Source organism: Mastigoproctus giganteus, chromosome 13, assembly GCF_048544385.1.
Source record: "Mastigoproctus giganteus isolate SK-2022 chromosome 13, ASM4854438v1, whole genome shotgun sequence".
NCBI classification, from domain to species: domain Eukaryota; kingdom Metazoa; phylum Arthropoda; class Arachnida; order Uropygi; family Thelyphonidae; genus Mastigoproctus; species Mastigoproctus giganteus.
This window is the reverse complement of record NC_143587.1, coordinates 13,444,381-13,469,039: the sequence shown is the minus strand read 5'-3', so window position 1 is coordinate 13,469,039 and position 24,659 is coordinate 13,444,381. Positions and strand designations below refer to the sequence as shown.

The 24,659-nt window shown below is 37.4% G+C and overlaps 1 protein-coding gene across 2 annotated transcripts in view; it reads left to right on the top strand.

Moving 5' to 3' along the window:
* LOC150075774 (neurobeachin-like protein 1) overlaps positions 1 to 24,659 on the top strand; it is a 693,585-nt gene that overhangs the window by 399,927 nt on the left and 268,999 nt on the right. For both annotated transcript variants that reach the window (XM_090387670.1, XM_090387669.1), the window contains exons 28-29: positions 180 to 339; positions 15,387 to 15,475. In XM_090387670.1, the coding sequence (XP_090243796.1) occupies positions 180 to 339; positions 15,387 to 15,475 (249 nt within the window). The remainder of the gene's footprint in view (positions 1 to 179; positions 340 to 15,386; positions 15,476 to 24,659) is intronic.

Genomic DNA, 24,659 nt, shown 5'->3' with positions numbered 1-24,659 from the left:
TGAACTGTGCCATAGTTGGATTTTTTAGCAGGGCAATCTAAATTTTAAAAATATTAAATTTATGAAAATTATTTAAATGTTTATTAAACATTAAATTAAAAATACATTACTTTAAGTTCTTCAAAAATAATTTTAAAGTAATCAATTTGGGTTTTTTTTTTAATGCCTCTTTTCTATAGGTGATTTCTGCATTGTTGAAGACTGATAGAGTATATGAAAAGTCAAAGACTAGATTGAGGTTGCATGACATAGGATTCTCTTGTTTGACCAGTTTATTGTTACCTCATCAGGTGTCTCAAGATATGGCAATATATTTAATAGACCAGATATTGATGACAAGTGAGAAAATAATCATAATTGTAACTTATTTTGTTTAAATTTTTTTTTTTTTTTTTTTATTATTACTGCGATTTTGTGTGATATGTTATTTTGTTGCCTATGTTATTTTGCTTCTATAGAGAGTTACAGATCAAGATTTATATTAGCAAATCAAATAAATGAAAGTTGTCAATTCTTTATAATAACATAGCTCTGTCTCTTTTTTGGAGCACTCTGTGTCCTCAATAATTTGCATTGATGATATACTTTGAACTTAACTCTTTTATCAGCGAGTTCTGAAAACATACATTTGCTCATCCAGGTGAGTTTCTGGAATGTGTGGAAAATCTGTGGTGGTGAATTTTCTGAATGAGTTTAGCTACAGACATTGAGTCAATGGTGGTGATGCATTTTGTGAAGTTACTTTTTGAAATTTAAGTTTTTTAAAATGAAGATTTGTACATAACTTTATTTAATATTAATATGTTCTTATTTTGACTTAATTGTCCAACATTAGAGTGAAAATTACTGTAGTAGTAGTGGCACGTGATGCAAGAAAGCAAGTGTAGGAGCTTATGCAGCATCAGCCAAAAAAAAAAAAAAAAAAAATCACACCATTCCCTCCAAATGCCTGTCCAGTTCCTCCTTAAATTTATTTAACCTATCAACTTCCACAACGACAGATGGAAGTTTGTTCCAGCAATTAACCACCCGCTGGCTAAAGGCAAATTTCTGCACATCTATTCTACATCTGTCCTTTCTTAATTTGAACTTATGTCCCCGTAGGTTCGTAATCTGAACAAGTGGAAGGATCCCATCAGAATTCAGCGTGCTCAACCCATTCAAGGCCTTATAGACCTCAATCAGATCACCGCGCAGGTGCCTAGTCTCCAGCCACTGCAGTTTGCAGAACTTAAGCCTCTCTTGGTAAGAGGATCCCTTCATTCCCCTCACCAATCGTGTTGCTCTTCTCTGTACACGCTCAAGCAAATCTACATCCTTCCTAAAATGAGGCCTCCAGACCTGTACGCAGTACTCAAGGCGTGGCCTGACCATTGCCTTATACAGAGGGACAATCACCTCCTTTTCCCTGCTAGCAAAATTCTTATATATCATTGACAAAACCCCATGACCTGCCCTAGCAGCCTGTCTGCATTGCTCAGAAAACTTCATATCTGACTGCACAATTACTCCCAGGTCTTTTTCATTTTCTACCACTGTATAGAAATTTACTGTGAAATTTACTGTATCAAATTAGAATTTGTAAAAAATATGGCATGGAATGATAAATAAGCTTATTGTAATAATAAAAAAATAAATAAGCTGATTGTTACCATCTGTTTTTTGGTGTGGTAATCTGTGTGTAGGCAGGAGATGAGGGAGGGTGAGGGAAGAGTAATGTTCTTGGTTAAGAAGCACGTAGAATCCAAGGCAGTGCACCAAGAAGATGTGGGGTAATGTTGAGTGTGTGGTGTGACATAAGCACTTAGAAAACTAAAATGAGAATAGGGGGTCTGCTGTAGGCCAAATGACTATGATGGGTATAATGAACAGCTGCACAGGCAGGTAGAGTGAATGGCCAGTAAATAAAATGCCGTATAATGGGGAACTTTAACTTTCCAGATATTGACTGGAACTTGTGGGTTGGTTACTTGCACAGTAGCAGGGAATTATTGGATGACTATTTTCTACAGCAGCACATTAGGGAACCAACAGGCAAAAACCCTTGATCTGATTATCAGCAGTGAATCATCACACATTAAGAATATGCAGATTAAGGAAATGGCTATGTGGCATTTATCATAATTTATTGATGTCAAATATACATAAAGATATACTGCCAAGAGTAAAGGAAAGGGATTTTGCTTTTGTAAAGGCACTGCAGTGGTCTTAGACAGGTTTTAAATTCTCTTCATTGGTTCCAGATGCAAATTCTAAATGGAAGGCATTTAATGAAATAATAATAAGTAATAATAGTGGCAAATGATGCAAGAAAGCAAGCTAACATGAGCAAAAAAAAAAAAAAAAAACCTCACATACTTCACTCATCCATACTCTACCTCTTCCTTGAATTTATTCAAACCATCCACTTCCATAACAACAGGTAAAAGCCTATTCCAACAATTGACCACCCACTGGCCAAAGACAAGCTACCACACATATCTATCCTGAAACCATCCTTCCTCAACTTGAATTTTTGTCTCCTCTTGATGTGACATAAGCATTGCGAAAGCAAAAATGAGAGTTGGAGTGTGTTATAGGTCTAATGACTATGATGAGTACAACGGACAGCTGTACAGAGAAATAGAACAGGCCAATAAATCAGAATGTCTTATAATGGTATTATAAGAATTATTATCAGAATATTATAAGACATTCTGATAATAATGTCTTTTATTATCAGAATGCCTTTAACTTTCCAGAAGCCGACCGGGCTAGCCGGGTGGGTAAAGTGCCTGCCTGGCACCCCAAAGGTCGCGGGTTCGATTCCCGCCTCGGGCTTGGATCAGAGTACTGCAAAAACCTTGGGAGGTGCATTATGGCCACAGAAGCCTATGCGCCAACAACTACCAAAAAAAAAAAAAAAAAAAAAAAAAATTAACTTTCCAGATATTGACTAGAACTTGTTTGTTGGTCACTCACAGGCTAGCAATACTTTTTGGAGTTATTGGATGACTCTTTTCAAAAGCAGGATGTTAAAGAGGCAGCAATTCTCTTGATCTGATTATCTGCAGTGATTATTCATGCATTAAGAAATTGCAGGATCATCTTAACAAGAATGGAATTATACTGAAATCAGAGTGTGTGTTTGTTAAGAGGGGAGCTAAATCAGACTGATCCTCTCTGACCAGTCTGATTTAGCTACTATGATGCAATAACCAACTGAGTGTAAATAATAATTTTGACTTGCACCACGTGTCAGACACAACTCTAAATATGCTTGTAGGCCTTAAAGAAGACAGTATTATGATTATGAATAAAAGTTTTGTGATTTATGAAGTTAGACTTCCAGCACAGAATCAACCTAATCAGTTGGTTTATATATGAAAATTCAGTGGTACTGAAAATTGCTAGGTCAACATTGTGTGATGTGATGTGATCTGCAAATGGAAGCAGACTGGTGCTGAAATTATCATGAATGACCCAGAAAATTTCAAAAGCTGACAGAATTAGAGGAGAGCACTGCAAAGAACTATCTGCTCAGAACACAGATCTGTTTGTTACAGCATACACAAACACAGGCCATCAGTGAGATGATTGAGATTCATGTTAGCACCAGTACAGTGTGGAGGATGTTGCATGATGTGGGTCACCATGGCTGTGCATCATCCATAGACCACTAATCACCCTGACTAATGTCAGATACCATTTAGCTTGCTGTAAGTCCACCATTCTTGTTCCATAGTCAAGTAGTCTGTGTCCTCATTTTGAATTTAATTCAGAGAGCTGTGCTTTGCAGTGATGAGTTCTGTACTGTCTGACGGTCATGCCTGGGTGTGGCAGTTGACTGGAGAAAGCTATCTATCAGATTGTATCGTCCTAATGAAGTTTGGCAGAGGCAGGGTTATACTGCCAAAGGGGCAGTAATATTGCATCATTGGCAGTATAATGCTTCCAAAGTCAAAGATGTGCAGAAATTAGACAAACAGAGAAACTATAAAAAACATTATGGGAATCCTATTGTCTCAGCTTGATACTACAACATGTTTGTCAGACAACCTGTGTAATTGACCCATTAATATTCATAAAATTGTACAAATGCTGACTTATTGTGATTTTCTTTTGTAGAGGATCTGTGTCCTCATTTTGAATTTAATTTTTAAATCAAAAGATTTGGTTTTAAATCAAATAAAAATAAAATATTAAATAAATATATAGGATACTAAGAAATATTATAGATATTTTAGAAATTTTAAGTCAGGAATTTTCTTACCTGAGATTTTTTTCCAGTTTTTCAGGAATAACTGCATCCAGGTAAGGTATTATTAGAATAGATGGAAATAGTGTGGTACTACATTCAGGTAGTGGAGAATGAAAAAAGACCTAGGAGTAATTGTGCAGTTAGATGTGAAGTTTTCTGAGCAGAGCAGACAGGCTGCCAGAGCATGTTATGGGATCTTGTCAATGATATACTGGAATTTTTCTAGCAGGGATAAGGAGATGATTACAGAAACTCCCCGACTTAAGTAATACTTGACCTATGGAAATTCGACTTTATGTAAGTTTTTGCCGGCTGGTGCAAACTTAAAAATATCATGGAAAAGTATTTTGCATCCTGTAGGAATAAATGGAAGTATGGGAAAATATCGTAATGTGAACACAATAACACATTTGGTTTTTTTTTTTCTAATTCATTCGCTATATTACTAAGCTATTTATCTCTGTAAAAGGTCATATTTATAATGAAAATTGCACTATCCTTTCATCGTTATCATATGTTCCCGTTATAAGAATCAATTTTGAACGCCTTTGGGATATTTTTCTAAAGCACGTTTCTGGAGGTCACGACCAAAAAACAATAAAAACAATTATCACTTTCCAGTTTTTTTGGGGGTTTCTGTTAGCGCAATCTCTTATAAACAAGTAGTAAACTTGATCTTATTGCATTTGAGATAATACCGGATAACTGCAGTTGTGTGGGTTTTTAAGTTATGGTGAAATGAGTTCCCCTTTACTGAAATCTTCAATCATATAAAAAACAAATTTTCAGAAACTTCTCTTCATTCCTATTTACGTATTACAATGATGAAGGGAAAGCAACCAATGAAAAGTGAAAGTGGTGGTAGTGCCAGGAATTGAAACAAAATTGATTTAGAAATGAAGATGACAATGATTAAGAAGTACGAAGCAGGACAAAGTGTTATCTATTGCAAGGGAATTAGGTCTTGCTGCTTCAACAGTGAATACTATATTAAAGGACAGTGCACGTGTAAAAGAACATGTCAAAGGATCAATGCACTTAAGATCATCAGTGATCACAAAACAGTGTTCAGGTGCTATATTAAAGATGGAACAGCTATTAATAATATGGATGGAAAATCAGATTCAGAAGCAAGTGCCCCTGAGTCTAATGGCCATTCAAGCAAAAGCAAGAGGTATTTATGAAGATGTTAAGGATAAGAGCGGCAAACCCCAAGCCAAGTTCGTGGCAAGCAATGGGTGGTTTATTTAATAGGTTCAAGCATCGCACTGGTTTCCAAAATATTAAAGTATGCGGCAAAGTCACCAGTGCCGATTCTGCAGCTGCAGAGGAATTTAGTGATGTGTTGAAAAAAATTATTGATGAAGGCTACTATTCAACGCAACAAATTTTTAACGTTGACGAGACTGCTCTGTATTGGTAAAAAATGCTGGATCGAACATACATTGCCAAAGAGGAAAAGACAAAGCCAGGTTTCATAAGAACACTTTGCTGTTTTGCTTTGCATGCTTTACCAAAAATTTCTCGTAATCTGCCTTTGCCTGCTCACTTACCTCCTTTGTGACTTAATTACAGACCCAGCTTATAGCTATCATAGGCTTCACTGTCACCCATTAATTTATATGTATCCCACGAATTTTTCTTCTCTGCCACATGTCTTATTAGTTCATCTGACATTCATTTAGGCCTAAACCTTGAACAATATTTCCTAGTTGGTATGAAAAGCCTGGTTGCTTCCAAGATTAATTCTTTGAATGCTTTCCATTTAGAATTTGCTGTTGGTTAGATCATCAGTTGGTCCCACTGTGTAGAATTTAAAAATTGTCTCAGACCACTGTAGTCCCCTTTACGAAAGTAAAAACCCTTCCCTTTACTCCTTATGGTAGTTACCTCTTTGAGTAAATCCCACATCAGCACACTGTGATCACTGCCACCTAGTGGTTCCTTTATCTGCAGATTCATAATGTTTGAAGAATCACTACTGATAATCAGATCAAGAGTATTACTCCCTCTAGTTGCTTTCCGAACATGCTGATGTAGAAAATAATCATCCAATAAATCCACAAAAGCCTTGCTAGTGTGTGAGTGACGAACCCACAAGTTCCAGTCAATATCTGGGAAATTAAAATCCCCCATTATTAAGACAATCTGATTTACTGACCCACTCTATTTCTCTGTACAGTTGTTCATTATACTCATCAAAATCATTAGGCTTATAACACACTCCTACTCTCAATTTTGCTTTCCCTATGCTTATGTCACACCAAACTGACTCAACACTGCACTGTCACTCATATCAACTGGTTGCACTTCCTTAGATTTTGTGTTTCTTAACTAATAGCATAACCCCTCCTCCCTTTTCTGTCCTATCTATCATTTCTGTATACATTGTACTCCCCAAATTCCATTTCTGAATTCTTTATATCTGTGTGACCCCACAACTCTGATGTTGTAACAATATCTGCCTTTGATGTTTTGACTTACACCTCAAATTCATCAAATTTATTTACCAAACTCTTAGCATTGGTATACACACAAGTATACATTTTTTTTTTTGGTAGTTGTTGACGCATCGGCTTCTGTGGCCATAATGCACCTCCCAAGGTTTTTTTTGCAGTACTTTGATCCAAGCCCGAGGCGGGATTCAAACCCACGACCTTTGGGTTGCCAGGCAGGCACTTTATCCACCCGGCTAGCCCGGTTGGCGCAAGTATGCATGCACCTGTTCCTATTCTTAGCTACCCTAACATAGCCCATGTATTTACTTGTTCTGCAGTGACTCCCCGCAGTTTCTGAAATCCCCTGCACCTTGTTTTCTAGGCTCATTCCAGTAGAAGCAGAGCAACGATCACTTTTGCCTCTGCCAGCAGCTATTATATGGCCCAGGCATGTTCCATTTGTAGTATTTCAAAAGCGTATGGCAGGGTGGATTATTTAAGTAGGTGAAAAGAAGAAGAGGAGGAGGATAGAATGAAAATTCAGCCTTTTATTTCGCTAATAGTTTGGGAATTTGAAAATTTAGAGATTTAGAACATTTTAAAGCTTTTTTTGGAGGAACTGATGTGAAAGTTTCTACTTGGAAATCCAGGTGTGTGACTTCCCATTCCCATTAGTAGAGGTCCTGGATGATTGGAGGACTGTTGTTATATTTTGTTATTAAATTTGAACTTGTAGGATATTTGTTTTAGATCCCACTCCTCTGAAATTATTATTGGTCTATGTAATGTTTATTGACTTGGTCATTGATCTTATTGCTAGTCTCTGGTTTCTAACTTAAATTTTGTGTCTTGTTTGTCTAATATTGTGGTGTTTTCAAAGGATAGGTAGTGGTGAGCTGTGAACTCAGAAAACTTTTTTTTTGTCCCATCTATTTTTTTTTTTTTTTTTATTTTATTATTTGACGATACTTTTAAACTGCTTTTGTGCTTTTGTTTTGTGATAATATTGATAATATTTCAAAAATATAATATTTTAAATATTTTTAAATCATCATCATCAGCCATTTTCAATCCACTGCAGGATGAAGGCCTCTCCAGCAACTTTCCAGTTCCTTCTGTTTTGAGCACTGGCCATTCATTTACTACTCAAAAACTCATGAATTTCATCTATCCATCTCCGCCTTTGTCTTCTAGGTTTTCTTCTAGCTCCTCTTGGGTACCATTCTGTTATTTTCTTAGTCCATCTGTCATCATGTCTTCGAGCTATGTGTCCTACCCAAGACCATTTTAGTTCTTTAGTTTTGATAAGAATGTCCTTTACTTGAGTTTGCTGCCTAATCCATGTGTTTCTCTTCTTATCTAACATTCTAATTCCCAATATAATTCGTTCCATTCTTCGCTGTGTAGTTCTTAGCTTCTCTTCCATTCTTTTGGTGAGTGCCGAAGTTTCACTTCCATAAGTCATGGTGGGGAGTATACATTGATTCATTATTTTACGTTTCAGACAAACTGGGATATTGCTCTTCAGTATGTGACTATATTTCCTGAATGCTATCCATCCAAAATTTATTCTTCTCTTGACTTCCAGCCATTTATCATTATTACAGCTAATAACTTGTCCCAGATAAGTATATGACTCCACCTTTTCAATTACTGCTCCTTCAATCATTATTTCCCTTTCCGTGCCATACTTGTTCATCATTACTTTTGTTTTAGCCATATTCATCTTTAGTCCAAAATCCTTACTAACTGTGCATAACTGATTAAGATTTTCCTCTAATTCTTTGGGATCGTGGCTTATGACCACAATGTCATCTGCAAATCGTAAATGGTTTAGGTACTCTCCGTTCACATTGACTCCTTTCTGCGACCAGTCTAATCTTCTGAAAGCTTCCTCAAGGGCAGCAGTAAACAGCTTCGGAGATATTGTGTCTCCTCGTCGAACTCCTTTCTCGATTTTAAATTTGCTACTGTCTTTGTCTAGTCTAATAAAGGATGTAGCACTCTCATATATTTTCTTCAAAATCATAATATATGGAGTATCTATGCCTTGTCTTTCCAGTGCCCGAAACATTGCCTTATGCTGTATGGAGTCAAATGCCTTTTCATAATCCACAAATGCCAGGCATAATGGTGTTTTATATTCATTTGCTTTCTCCATTAGCTGTGATATTACGTGAAGGTGATCCATAGTTGAGAATCCTGTCCTAAAGCCAGCTTGCTCTTTCGGTTGATTCTCATCAAGTATTCTTTCTAATCTGTTAGTAATGACCCTTGTGAACAACTTGTAGATATGGGATAACAAGCTAATTGGTCTATAATTTCCAATTTCTGATTTATCTCCTTTCTTATGCAGCAAAACTATGATTGCATTATTCCACTGCTTAGGCATCACACCTTTTCTAATGCACTTTGTGAACAGCCTTGCCAGTTTTTGTGTTATGTCTCTTCCTCCCAATTTTAACAACTCTACAGTAACTTCATCTTCCCCCGGGGCTTTCCGATTCTTCATTTTCTTCAATGCATCTTCTACCTCATCAGGAAGAATATCGGGTATGTCGTATGTGTTGCTACTTTGCAATCCATCTTCCCCACTGCTGGTATCATTCCCTCGCTCCTTGTATAATTCTCTATAGTAGTCTTCTGCTATTTGAATTACGCCTTCTCTGCTGTTTATAAGTACACCATTGCTATTCTTCAGTTTCAGCAGGCGCCTCCGTAGCCAGGTGGGAAGGAGCAGCAGTGCGTAGCACCCGCTTCTTGATTAGACCGCGGTTCGAGCCCGTCACCACCAAATACGGAGGATGCGGAAAGGTCAGGGAATGACCACCGCATATCCCGGAGCAATATGGCCTTAGCTGCTAATGCTCCTAAATAACAAACAACAACAATCTTCAGTTTCAGTATCATTTGTCTTTCTGTATTACTGCTCATGACTGCTGATTTAAATCCTTTGTTTTCCCTTAATGCTTGTTCTACTTTTCTTGTGTTAAATCTTCTTGTGTCCTCTCTGAGTCTCTTTCTAATGGCTTTGCATAACTCAGTATACTCAATTTTCTCCCTGGCAGTGTTTTTCTTGCTCTTCATTTGTCGTCTTTGGTTCATCATGACAAGTGTTTCTTGACTAATTTTTTCTTCTTTGGATTTCTGTTTCCCTATAGGTTTCTTGGGCTTTATCACTTTCAGAAAGTTGTAATATTCCTCGTCGATATCTTGGTCCTGAGCAGTCTGCAGAAGCTCAAACTTGTTTTTAAGTTCCAGTACATACTGCTTTTTCTCCTCCTCTGTTATTTCAAAGACCTTTGTATTATTTACTCGAGTCAGTTTTTTCCTTTCCTTTCCTATGTCTATATCAAGTGTACATCTTACCATTCTGTGATCACTTCCAACATTTACCTTATTCAGGACGGTAACATCATTCACAATATATCTTCTGTTAGTGAGGATGAAGTCGATTTCATTAGTTGTTAATCCATTTGGACTCTTCCATGTCCACTTTCTGTTCACCCTTTTCTTGAAAAAAGTGTTCATTACTGACATTCCTTGAGATTCTGCAAATTCCACAAGTCTTTCACCTCTTTTATTTTTAAATATACTATATATATTTTTAATATTTTATGTTTATTTGCTTTAAAAATTAAATTAGGAATGAGAACACAGTTCCTCTAAAAGAGAAAATCACAATAAGTTAGCATTTGCCTGATTTTATGAATATTGTTGAGTCTGCTGACGAGGCTACTAGAGACGGTCGTGTTCCAAGCCGCTAAGTGGATTTTTCTTATTTATTGATTTGAAATTATTGTTTTTCTAAAACTTTTGATTTAAATTTAGTAGTATAACATTATTTTGTGATTTTCTGATTAACTTGGTGTATTTATTCTTTATTCGGCCTTGTAATTGCATAAAAGTATCGGTAAAGGTTCCACGTGTTTCAACTCCGATACCGTTCGTAAATTTTTTCCCGCCATTGTGATACGATAGTTGTTTGCCGTACTAGATAGCGTTAGTTGAACTTCGTTAGCAGTTAAATTGTACGTTTAAATAAATACATATAACGACTTAGATTACAAACGTAATATAATTAATTATATTTAACATAATTAATAACATAACATAATTAATTAATAAATTAATAGAATCATGACTCAGACCAGAGCAGCAAAGCATAAGGCTCAAGCTAATGGAAGCGCTGTGGCTCAGAGCAGAACTGAGGGGGGCAGTTGTCCTCTGACTCACAGCCTTATAAAATGCACTGTTTGCTTGATGTTTGCAGAGCAATCGGGTACGGGACATGATACTGCCAAGGGGGATGTCTTTGTGTGTGCGCGATGCAAGGAGTGTATCGATATCAGGCAACAACTCGGCGTTCTTGTGGGCCTATATGAGAGCTTGAAGGACAGGGTGGATGCCCTCGAAGGAACTAAATTGAGGGGCCCATCAAGCTCTCAGCTGCCCACATCAACGCCAGAGCTTGCACTTGGGCATCGCGTGACACAGAGACAACCCCCAAGGCAGAATGTGCTGGTCCCGAAGGAACTAGTAGTTGTTGGTGACTCTATTGTCAGGGAAACGGGGAACATGCTTTGTAAAAAAGATAGGTGGAACAGGACCAGGGTATGTCTGCCAGGGGCAAAGGTTGATGACGTTGTAGAGCGAATATCATCTTTTAAGGGCACAAAAGGTGATATAGTTGTACACGTTGGCACTAATAATATTAAGAGTAGGAGACCCGCAGAATTACTTAACAAGTACAGGTCACTGTTGAACAAAAGCCGAGAATTAGGGTTGAATTTGAAAGTGTCTGCAATTCTGCCCAGACACGATAGGAGGGAGTATATGATGAGAGCCTTGTCGATCAATTCGGCCCTGGAAAGATTGTGCAAGGCTCAAGGGGTAGAATTTTTTTCAGCCTGGACTGTACTTGTTAACAGGAGAGATTGCTTCTACAGGGATGGGATACACTTAAATAGAAAGGGTCCAAGAATATTTGCTGATGCTGTCGAGGCAGTGTTAGGTGGGTCGGAAAACTGCTAGCTTGGGGGGAATACAAAGATGAATAGATAGCAGTAGCCACTGGCAGAGGTGAAAGAGATTCTTGCACTGCTTCTATTGGAATGAGCAGAAGCCTGAAAAACAAGATTCAGGATATTTCAGAGACTGCTGGGAGTCATTGCGGTACAAATAAACACATGGGTTGTGTTAGGGTAGCTAAGAATAGAAACAGGTGCAGGTATACTTGCATGTACACCAATGCTAGGAGTTTAGTAAATAAATTTGATGAATTTGAGGTATTGCTCAAAACATCAAAGGCAAATATTGTTGGGATATCAGAGACGTGGTGTCACACAGATATAAGGGATGCAGAACTGCAATTTGGGGAGTACAACGTCTACAGAAAGGATAGACAGGATAGGAAGGGGGGAGGGGTTATGCTATTAGTTAAGAGACACATAAAAACCAAGGAAGTGAAGCCAGTCGACATCGCTGGACAGTGCAGTGTGGAGTCAGTTTGGTGTGACATAAGCATTGGGAGATCAAAATTGAGAGTAGGAGTGTGCTATAGGCCTAATGACTCTGATGAGTATAATAAGGAACTGTACAGGGAAATAGAGTGGGCCAGTAAATCAGAGAGTCTTATAATGGGAGATTTTAATTTCCCAGATATTGACTGGAATTTGGGGGCTGGTTACTCACACACTAGCAGGGCTTTTGTGGATTTATTGGATGATTGTTTTCTACATCAGCATGTTCGGGAAGCAAATAGAGGGAGTAATACTCTTGATTTAATTATCAGCAGTGATTCTTCATGCATTAAGAATCTGCAGATAAATGAACCACTAGGTGGCAGTGATCACAGTGTGCTGATGTGGGAGTTACTGAAAGAGGTAACTACCATTAGGGGTAAAGGGAAGGATTATTGCTTCCATAAAGGCGACTACGATGGACTGAGACAGTATTTAAATTCTATACAGTGGGACCAACTGATGATGTTACCAACAGCAAACTCAAAATGGGAAGCATTCAAAGAACTTATCTTGGAAGCTACTAGGCTTTACATACCGACTAAGAAATATTGTTCAAGGTTTAGGCCAAAATGGATGTCAGATGAACTAATGAGGCATATGGCAGAGAAGAAAAATGCATGGGATACTTACAAATTAACACATGACACAGAAGCCTATGATAGATACAAGTTGATATGCAACCAAGTTACAAAGGAGGTTAGGCAGGCGAAGGCAGATTACGAGAAATCCTTGGCAAGGGATGCAAAGAAAAACAGCAAAGAGTTCTTTACTTATGTAAACTCTAGAAGGAAGGGGATGAATCAGATTGGTCCACTTGATATTGATGGGTCAACTGTTGATGATCCTGCTCAGGTAGCTAACAAACTAAATATTTTGCATCGACATTCACACATGAGGAGTTATTCAGCAAGGGGAATGCCAGAGGTGTATTCAACTCTAGCAGTCAGCTACAGAATCTTGAAATAACTGGGAGTAAAGTGGAGGAGAAACTGTTGAAGATAAACACAAGAAAGGCACCCGGGGTGGATGGGATCTATCCAGTTATATTAAAGGAGGCAGCAAAGGAAGTAAGCAAACCCTTAGCCATAATTATGAGAGCTTCCTTGGACTCAGGGGAGGTACCCATAGACTGGAAATGTGCAAATGTGACCCCAATTCACAAAGGAGGATCAAAGGCTGACACAAGTAATTATAGACCTGTGAGCTTAACTTCTGTTCCAGGAAAATTAATGGAGGCACTGGTTAAAGAAGCACTGCAGGATCATTTAGACAAGACTTCAGTTATAGCTCAGACACAGCATGGTTTTGTTAAGGGGAAGTCTTGCCTGACCAACTTGATTGGATACTATGATGCATTTACAAAAGAACTGGATGCAGGGAATAACTTTGATATTATATACTTGGATCTTAGAAAGGCTTTTGATACTGTTGCACAAGGAAGACTGCTGCACAAATTGGAGAAGTGTGACATTGGAGGCAAATTGCTGCTATGGATAAAGGGGTGGTTGAGGGGGAGAAGACAGAGAGTGGTAATCAATGGACACTGCTCATCATGGACTAATGTTATTAGTGGAGTCCCTCAGGGCTCAGTGTTGGGTCCATTATTGTTTTCTGTATTTATAAATGATATTGACGATGGTATATCAAGCTTAATGTCCAAGTTTGCAGATGATACAAAGGTTGGCAGGGTTGTCAAGGACACTACTGACACTATGCTGCTGCAACAGGATCTGGAAAGGTTGAGCAGATGGGCTGAGAGGTGGCAAATGAAGTTTAACATTGACAAATGTAAAGTACTACACATGGGAAACAGCAACCCCAGAGCAACGTATCAACTCTGTGGTGCTGCACTGACAGTGGTGGAGAATGAAAGGGACTTGGGGGTGATTGTGCAGGCAGATATGAAGTTCTCTGAGCAGTGCAGACGGGTGCAAGAGTAGCTCATGGAGTATTGTCAATGATGTACAGGAATTTTTCCAGCAGGGATAAGGAGGTGATTATTCCATTGTATAAGGCAATGGTCAGGCCACACCTAGAGTACTGTATACAGGTCTGGAGGCCTCATTTCAAGAAGGATGTAGAGCTGCTGGAACGAGTACAGAGAAGGGCAACAAGATTAGTGAATGGAACAAAGGGGTGCTCTTACGAAGAAAGGCTTAAGTTTTGCAAATTACAGTGTCTGGAGACTAGGCACCAGCGAGGTGATCTGATAGAGGTGTATAAAGCCTTGAATGGTTTAAGCATGCTCAATGCTGATGGGATTCTTCCTCTAGCTCAGAAAAATCACCTGAGAGGGCATAAATTCAAATTGAGGAAAGACAGATGTAGGATAGACGTGCGGAAATTTGCCTTTAGCCAGCGGGTGGTTGGTTGGTGGAACAGACTGCCATCCCTTGTGGTGGTGGTTGATAGCCTAAATAAGTTTAAGGCTCAGCTGGACAGGTATTTTGAACGAACAGAGGGGTGAAGTGGAAGTGGGTTTTTTTTTTTTTTTTTTTTTTTTTGGCTGATGCTGCATAAGCTTGCTTTCTTGCATCAAATGCCTCTACTACTAATTAGCGTGTCTCAAGTACACAAGTTGTCTGTCCAACGTGTCACAGAGAAACTGTATGAAGTGTTATTTATTTTTTTTTTTTTCTTTTACTGATGTATAAGCTTGCTTTCTTTCATTTGCCAATACTAATACTAAATCATTTAGGTATAGATTAATTAAATTCTTAAAGATTTCTTCATTGAGGGTTGAATTAGCTGATCAGCTAATTCAAGATGCTTCAACTGAATCACCTAATTCAAGGTGCAGGGAATGATTACAGGAGTGATTACAGGTTTTTTAGCTTGCACAATATACAAATCAGCAAATTATTTTTATTGTATTATGTAGAGATGTACAGACATAGTACAATAAAGATCACATTAGTGTCACATGGACAAATGCACAGTGATGAAAAGTAGGTAATGTGCCAAGAGAGTCCTAACTAACTTTTAACAGTGTGTGTGTGTGTGTTTTATTTTTTGAAGCATAATAAATTGAATCATACATGTATTTAGTTCTTATTTTTATGAGAATAATGTGATTCTTCATAATAAAAGAAAATTTTCTTTACTCAGTCTGTCTTGTGAAATAGTGTTATAAATATTGATAAGCATATATACATACTGAAAATGCTATTTATTTTATAACAGATTCTCAAGGAAGTTATCAGGGTGCTTTGGCTTTCATGAATTTTATTCTTACTTTAGATGTTTCTTTGAAGCTTGAAGTAGCAAAGAGGGTAAATATTACTCTTACAATTATTCTAATCATTATTTTGTGTAAAAAAAAAATATTATCCATTAAATAATGACAATTCCCTGCAATTAATATTTATAAACTGGTCATTATAAAAGTTTGCATATATTTATTAAATAATTTTTATTTAAACAATGTAAAATTTTATAGTTGTAAACTATAAAAGTGTTTTTTGTATAATAACTTGTAGAATTTTACAAGTCAGTATATGAAAAACATTGATTGATGTAGTTATAACTGTTAATAAAAAATAAATTGGTCAACTACTGAATGTCGGGCACTCAGAATGAAGGGTCCATAGTCACAAATGACCATTAGTGTAGTATCAAATAAAGATAACTATTTAGCAACCTTTTTGTCACCAAAAGGACTTAGTACAAAGAAGCATGCTATCAAAGTGCAATAAAAAATTGTTTTTTTAATTTTAACACAAAAAGTAAATGATAGATTTCAATCAGAATAGTTTCCCTTGATAAGCATTGAATAACGCATAGCTAATATGATTTTTAAATTTTTAGCTCCATTAGCGATGGAAATAGAGGGAGGGACATGAAAAGTACTCACATTTTCCTGTCTGGCGCTGCCATTTTTAATTTTAAAAATATTTTAAAATTATATTTTAAACCTGCTTGTTGAGCTCTTTCCAACGGTGTATAATAAGCTATAGGTTGTCAACATTTTTGTCCCCCAACATTTTACCTCCTCCCATTCCTCAGACAAATTTTTGTCAACAATGGTCAATATGGCATTTTGTTGGCCCACATGATGTACAAACCCATGCAAAATTTCAAGTCAATAGGTCGAGTGGTTCCAGAGATACAATGCTCTGACAGACAGACAACTGAGTGACATTATAAGGGTCCTTCGTTAGACTACAGACCAAAGAAAAAGAAAATGATGCAAAGAAATAAGTCGAACTTTTTTCAAAATTAGTCCTGTCTCATATTTCAATCCTGTCTTATATTGCATAAAATATATATCGCAAAAAAGATTTCTTCTGCTCCTATACTTATCTTCAACAACACATTGATTTCTAAACAAGATCATATATCTCTGTTGGGGATTACCCTGACTTCCAATCTCTCTCGGCATAAGCATATTACAAGTGTTGCTTCCTCTGCATCTTAAAATTGGGTTTTTTCTTTCGCTCTTGTCATTACTTTTCTTCCAAACAGCTATTCACTGTGAAGTATTGGAATATTGTTCCCACAACTGGGGCAGTTACCCCAAAACTTCTCTAAGGGTTCTAGATTCCATTCAAAAGAGGGCAGTTAGGCTAATTAAAGACTCATCTCTAACAGAGTCTTTCCACTTTGTTTCATAGACATTCTGTTTCTGTTGCATGCCTTTTCTATATATACTTCCATAATTCCCACTCTCTCTCTCTTCCAAAGTAGTTTGAACACATGCTACAACTAGTAAACATCCTTTTACTGTCCAACTTCAAATTCACAGAAAGAACTTTTCTTCTTTCTCATTTATTCATTCAACTTCTGTTTTCTGTAACAACTTTCCTTCATATATATTTCCTGAAAATTGCAATCTATATAAATTTAAGTCTAATGTCAAGTACCTTCTTTCATCTCCTCAACCTTCAGCCCATGCATGGTGCTAATTACTATAGGTTTTAATACATGTTTTGGGTTTTCATAAACACACACACACACACACACACACACACACACACACACACACTAGTTCCATCTGAGTATCTGTCCAAACCTTAATATATAAGAACTCCAGTTCTACAAGGTTATGTTGTAATTTATTCCAACAATTAATAATTCTTTGGCTAAAAGAGAATTTTGTAATATAATAGTTGACTCATTTGGCACAGATTGTCTTTAATCTCAGTGCTGGAACTGAATATAACTTCATCTGTGTTAAGTTTTAAAATCTATTTATTGTTTGATGAAGTCTACAAATCATATCATATGTTTCAATCCCTTCCAAAAATTTGCCTGGTTCTTCTTTGGATTTATTCACACTACCCACTTCCACAACAACAACAAAATGCCATCAGCATTGAGCTTGCTCAATCCATTCAAAGTCTTAAACACCCCCAATCAGATCACCTTACAGGTGTCTAGTCTCCAGATGCTGCAATTGGCAGAACTGAAGCTTTTCTTGGTAAGACTTCCCTTTTGTTTCCTTCACCAATCTTATTGCCCTTCTCTGCACCTGTTCCAGAAAATCTGCATCCTTCCTAAAATGAGCCCTCCAGACCTGTATGCAGTACTCAAGATTTGTCCTAATCATAGCCTTGTACAATGGGATAATCACCTCCTTATCCCTGCACACAGAGTTCCTGTATATTATTGGCAAAACTCCATGAGCTGCTCTGGCAGCCTATCTGCACTGCTCTGAGACCTTGATATCTGACTGCACAATTATCCCCAGATCTCTTTTTTATTTTCCACTACATTAAGTGCAGCACCACACAGTTGGCTTGTTTATCTGGAGTTACTTTTACCCTTATGCAATAGATCTATCTGATCAAGAAAAATTATGCTGTTGTATTAGCTTCTCTTGATTACTGTCATTAACTAATAACATTATTCCATGAAAAGCAGTCTCTATTAATAACCACTCAACTATCTCTATCTGTAGCAGTAATTTTTCCTTAATGTCACACTTATCCAATTTGTACAGCAGTCTTTTATGTGCAGCAGTTTTAAAAGCTTTCCTGAAATCCAAGTATATGATATCAAAATTATTTTTTGCATCCAGTTCCTTTTTTACTGCATCATAGTATCCAGTCAGATTGGTTAGACAAGATCACCCCTTAACAGATCCATGCTGTGACTGATGTGTAATTGCATTCCTGTCTAGGTGGTCCTGCATTACTTCTTTAACCAGTAACCCCATTATTTTCCCTGGAATGGAAGTTAAGCTAACAGGTCTGTAATTACTCATGTCCCCTTTGATCTCCCTTTGTGATTGGTGATACAGTTGCACATGTTTTCAGAGATGTTCTCTCTCTTTTACTTCTTCATTGATCTTGCTGGTGCACTGTGACAAAAAAAAAAAAAAAAAACTAAACAAATAAACAAAATACCAAACTATCATTTTGTTAGTTTCATATTTCAGCAAATCACTGACAAAACCAGAGAGTAAATATCTGAGAAACATGGTTTTTAGACAACAAATACATTCTGATACTTTAACAGGTGAAGCACCTAGTTACGGTATTTAGACAATTATTTCATATCCAACCTAAAACTGCCCTTCCTTAATTTAAGTGCTTGTGTTCTAGTTCACCTGCAAAAGAAAAAAAGATAACCCGTTGCTTAATCTATTCAGGCATATCAAAGTTTTAAAATACCTCTAACAAATATCTATACAGATCTCTCTCTCTCTGTAAAGTGACTCTTTATATCAATAACCCACTATCTGTTTTCTGCACATTTCCCATAGATCCAGATCCCGCTTGACATCAGGCTTCTAGGCCTGTATACCAATGGCCGGCAACATTTTCCACCAAGTTATCTACTTTAAAAATAAATGTGGTCTTATCAGTGACATATCACATTTTTTTTTTTTTTACAACTCTGTCTTAAATAAAATATACTACTTGTAGAATTATTATCTATTTTTAATTATAAAAATATATTAACTATGTACTTAAAAATTTTAAGTAATCTGAAACTGAATTAAGCTAGTAATGGTGGAACTCATGGTATTGCTGTTCTCCAGAATATCATATTTTTATTTCAGTTCTTGGCAACTGCTATGTTTGTATAATACTTGAGTATAACCTTGCTTTAATGTAATAATTACCTCTTTGTTCCTGAACAAAATTCCTGTACATTATCCATGAAACACCATGTTCTGTCTTAGCAGCGTGTCAATTCTTGTTGACAGATCTGTGTCAGATTGCACAGTTACTCCTAAATGATTGCCAAGCATGTCTCTCAGCATAGGTTATTTTATCTTCCAGTCCTTGTGAAGTCGGCATCTGATTAACTTGTGGATCAATAAATATTTCACCTGTCACTTTTGCATCAGACAATTTTGGAAACATAGACTGCTGTTGTTATTTCCAATTGAAGCCATCACTTTGAAAATCCAATGCTTTAATAAATTGTTTCACCAGTCTCATCTTGTATAGAGTGGTGAAGGCAAGACTGTTGGAAGGTTGTTTACTACATTGGGTGCATCAGGCTGCAGCTCAATTCTGGTAGACCATTGAAAATTGTATAACTGCCCTGGATTTATAATGGAGAATCCATCTGACATTTTATCAGTTTCCCTACATCTTTTTTGCAGAAGAATAGTAAAAATCTACAAATTTGCTTTTGTTAAAGAATTTACTATCAGGTATGTATGCTAGTGTACATTGATGATGTGTATAGAAGTTGGATTGCAGGAAACAGCATTATTTCCTGCAACATGTGACACAGCATTTCATTATACTTGTTGGTGCAAAGGTAATTGATAATATCTCTGAGTAATATGCTAAAGAAATAAATTGTAAAATTTCAGAAAACATGTACAAGATTTTCCATGTTTTGTAAAATTTGGAAAAGTAAACACGTTTGCTTTGCATATGTATGTAGATATAATTTTTCAACTTCATGTGTCAGGAAATGCAATGTAATCAGACATTTGCAAACAAATAAATATTATAGCAATGTGTGCTGCAAAGAAAGAAATGCAAAAATAATGTAGTATTTCATAGTGAACTAATGAACATCCTAAAATCAGCAATCACAAAATCTGGAGAGTGCCAGATTTTTGATTTTTCAGGTATTAGCATTAGTAGAGGCACATGATGCAAGAAAGCAAGCTTATGCAGCATCAGCCAAAAAAAAAAAAAAAAAAAAACTCTCCCATTTCACCCCTCTGTTCATTTCAAATACCTGTCCAGCCCAGCCTTAAATTTATTTAGGCTATCAACTTCCACAACAAAGGATGGAAGTCTGTTCCACCAACCAACTACCCGCTGGCTAAATGCAAACTTCTGCACCTCTATCCTATATCTGTCTTTCCTCAATTTGAATTTATGCCCTCTCAGGTGATTATTCTGAGCAAGAGGAAGAATCCCATCAGCATTGAGTGTATAAAGCCTTGAATGCTCAAATCATTCAAGGCTTTATACACCTCAATCAGATCACCTCGCAGGTACCTAGTCTCCAGACATTGTAATTTGCAAAACTTAAGCCTTTCTTTGTAAGAGCAACCCTTTGTTCCATTCACTAATCTTGTTGCCCTTCTCTGTACTCGTTCCAACAGCTCTACATCTTTCTTAAAATGAGGTCTCCAGACCTGTATACAGTACTCAAGGTGTGGCCTGACCATTGCCTTAAACAAGGGGATAATCACCTCCTTATCCCTGCTAGAAAAATTCCTGTATATCATTGACAAGACACCATGAGCTACTCTTGCAGACCGTCTGCAACTACTCAGAAAACTTCATATCTACCTGCACAATTACCCCAGGTCCTTTTCATTCTCTACCGCTGTCAGTGTAGTAACACAGAGTTGATACGTTACTCTGGGGTTCCCATATGTAGTACTTTACATTTGTCAATGTTAAACTTCATTTGCCACCTCTCAGCCCATCTGCTCAACTTTTCTAAATCCTGTTGCAGCAACGTACTGTCATTAGTGTCCTTAACAACCCTGCCAACCTTTGTATTATCTGCAAACTTGGACATTAAGCTTGATATACCATCATCAATATCATTTATAAATACAAAAAACAATAATGGACCGAACACTGAACCCCGAGGGACTCCATTAATAACATTAGTCCACGATCAGCAGTGACCATGGATTACCACTCTCTGTCTTCTCCCACTCAACCATCCCTTTATCCATAGCAGCAATTTGCCTCCTATGCCACATTGCTCCAATTTGTGCAGCAGTCTTCCATGTGCAACAGTATCAAAAGCCTTTCTAAGATCCAAATATATAATATCAAAGTTATTCCCTGCATCCAGTTCCTTTGTGACCACATCATAGTATCCAATCAAATTGGTCAGGCAAGACTTTCCCTTAACAAAACCATGCTGTGTCCGAACTATAACTGAAGTCTTGTCTAGATGATCTTGCAGTGCTTCTTTTACCAGTGCCTCCATTAATTTTCCTGGAACAGAAGTTGAACTAACAGGTCTATAATTACTTGTGTTGCCCTTTGATCCTCCTTTGTGAATTGGGGTCACATTTGCACATCTCCAGTCCATGGGTACCTCCCCTGAGGCCAAAGAAGCTCTCATAATTATGGCTAAGCGTTTGCTTACTTTCTTTTCTCCCTCCTTAATATAACTGGATAGATCCCATCCACCCCAGGTGCCTTTTTTATGTTTATCTTCAACAATTTCTCCTCCACGTTCCTCTCAGTTATTACAAAATCATCTAGCTCACTGCTAGAGTTCAATTCACCTCTGGCATCCCCTTCCCTAAATAACTCCTCATGGGTGAATGTAGATGCAAAATACTCATTTAGTTTGTTAGCCACCTGAGCAGGATCATCAACAGTTGAACCATCAATATCCAGTGGACTAATCTGATTCATCCCTTTCCTTCTAGAGTTTACATAGGTAAAGAAAAGAACTCTTTGCTATTTTTCTTTGCATCCTTTGCCAAAGATTTCTCATATCTGCCTTTGCCTGCCTAATCTCCTTTGTGACTTGATTACAGACCAGCTTATATCTGTCATGAGCTTCCAAGTCACTCCTCAATTTATATGTATGCATTTTTCTTCTCTGCCATATGTCTCAAAAGTACATAACCATGCTGAGGAAATGTCGCGAGCTAGGCCACAATGTCTATGTGTCTGCAATTCTGCCCAGACACGATAGGAGGGATTATATGTTAAAAGCCTTGTGGATTAACTCAAGACTTGAAGGAATCTGCAAGGCTTTAGGGGGTAAATTTCTATGAGCATGGCCCACACTGTAGGTAGAAGGAATTTGTTTTGTAGAGACGGGATACACTTAAACAAAGGTGGTACAAATGTTTTTGCCAGTATTATTGAGGATACCTTAAAGGTTCAGGGAAACTGCTAGTTAGGGGGGGATGTGGGTAATACTGACACGCGTTTATCTGATAATATTTGTCAAAGTAACTCTTGCACATACCTTAAGAGTTCTTATCTGTTACCCCAACTGGACGTATTATCTAGATGTTCTGGGGGTAGAAACGTTTCACGTGAGCAGGTAGCTAATATCAGGGAAGAGAGCCTAAAAAACTTCAAGGGTTGTGTTAGGGTTGTTAAATATACAAGAACAGTAAATCTTAATTGTTTATACAGTAACGTTAGAAGTGTCGTCAATAAAATGAGCGAATTCGAACTGCTAGTTAAAACAAGTAACGCGGACATAATAGGGCTTACAGAGACGTTGGGCCACCCGGAAATTGGGGATGATGTGTTTCAGTACGGCTTGTATAATGTATTTAGGAAGGATAGGTTAGATAGAAGGGGTGGTGGGGTAATGCTTCTTATCAGAAGCAGCCTGAATGCGACGAAAGCTTTCCCGGATTCAGACATTTCACATGCTAGTATAGAGTCTGTATAGTGTGAGATAGTTGGAAACAAAAGTATAATGTGAGTAGGAGTAATCTACAGGCCAGGTGATTGTGAAGATTATGACAAAAGCCTCTACATGCAAATGGAATGGGCAAGTAAACGTTAATGCCTTATTATGGGTGATTTCAATTTGCCTCTAATTGATTGGAGTAAATGGGAAGAAAACTCGACATGGGGAACAAAATTTTTAAGTCAACTAGATGACTGTTATTTGTATCAACATGTTAAGGAAAGTACTAGTCAAATGAATATCCTAGACCTCATCATCACACATGAATCAGATGACATAACAGGGCTGACAGTAGAGGAACCAGTAGCAGGAAGTGATCACGGAGTTCTACAGTGGATGATGACGAGAGAGGTAGCAGAAGTAAAAGGCAAAGGAATGGATTTTAATTTCAGAAAAGGAAATTACGATGCCTTAAGGTACTACATGGCCTCTATTAACTGGGTAGGTATCGCGAGAGAATGAATACAATTGAACTGTGGTACACTTTTAAAACATTAATCACAGATGCCTTGAATGCGTATATACCATTAAAAAAATACTCCACGGGAAGGGTTCCAAGTTGGATGAATAATAGTGAAGTTGCCACATTACTTGAGCAGAAAAAGGTAGCATGGAAAGGTTACAGAGCAATAAAAAGTACTGAAGCCTATAACAGCTACAAGGTGATGTGTAATAGAGCCACAGAAAAGGTTCGACAGGCAAAGGCAGTTTATGAGAAATCACAAGCAAACAGAGCAAAGAGGGGGGATAAAGAATTCTTCACATATATAAATGCCAAGAAGAGCAGGACAAACCAGATCGGACCTTTACGTAAGGGAAAGGGGATAGTATTAAATACACCAGCTGCCGTTGCAGATGAACTCAACAGTTATTTTGCATCAATATTTACAAATGAAAAACCTTTTGTGGCAATGGGAAATTGTGGGAGCGAAGTTAAAAAATATGTGATTAATGATATTGAAATTTTGCAAGATTATTTAATGAAAAAACTTTTGAGCCTACAGACCAGTAAGGCTCCTGGAGTTGATGGAATATACCCTATAATCTTAAGAGAGGCCGCAAGCGAGTGCATTGAACCATTGAGGCTAATTATGCGAGCATCACTAGACTCTGGGGAGATTCCCTTGGATTGGAAAAGTGCAAATGTATCTCCCATACATAAGGGTGGCTCTAAAAGTGAAGTTGGAAATTATCGACCTGTCAGTCTGACTTCAGTAGTAGGGAAAATCATGGAGGCAATGATCAAGAGTGGAATTCAGGATCATTTGGATCGAATTGAAATTCTCAAGGATACTCAGCATGGTTTTGTAAAGGGAAAATCATGTTTAACAAATCTGGTTCGCTATTTTGAAAGGGTCACTCATGAGCTGGATTTAGGGAATAATTTCTTCATTGTTTATTTAGATTTCAGCAAAGCTTTTGACTCAGTCCCATATGAGCGGTTGCTTTATAAGCTGGAACAGGTCGGAATCACTGGGAAAATCCTTAGATGGATAGAAGGATGGCTTCAGGGCAGGAGGCAGAGGGTTGTGATAAATGGCTATTCCTCAGATTGGGTTGATGTAAGAAGTGGGGTTCCCCAAGGATCAGTATTAGGACCACTGTTGTTTTTAATTTTCATAA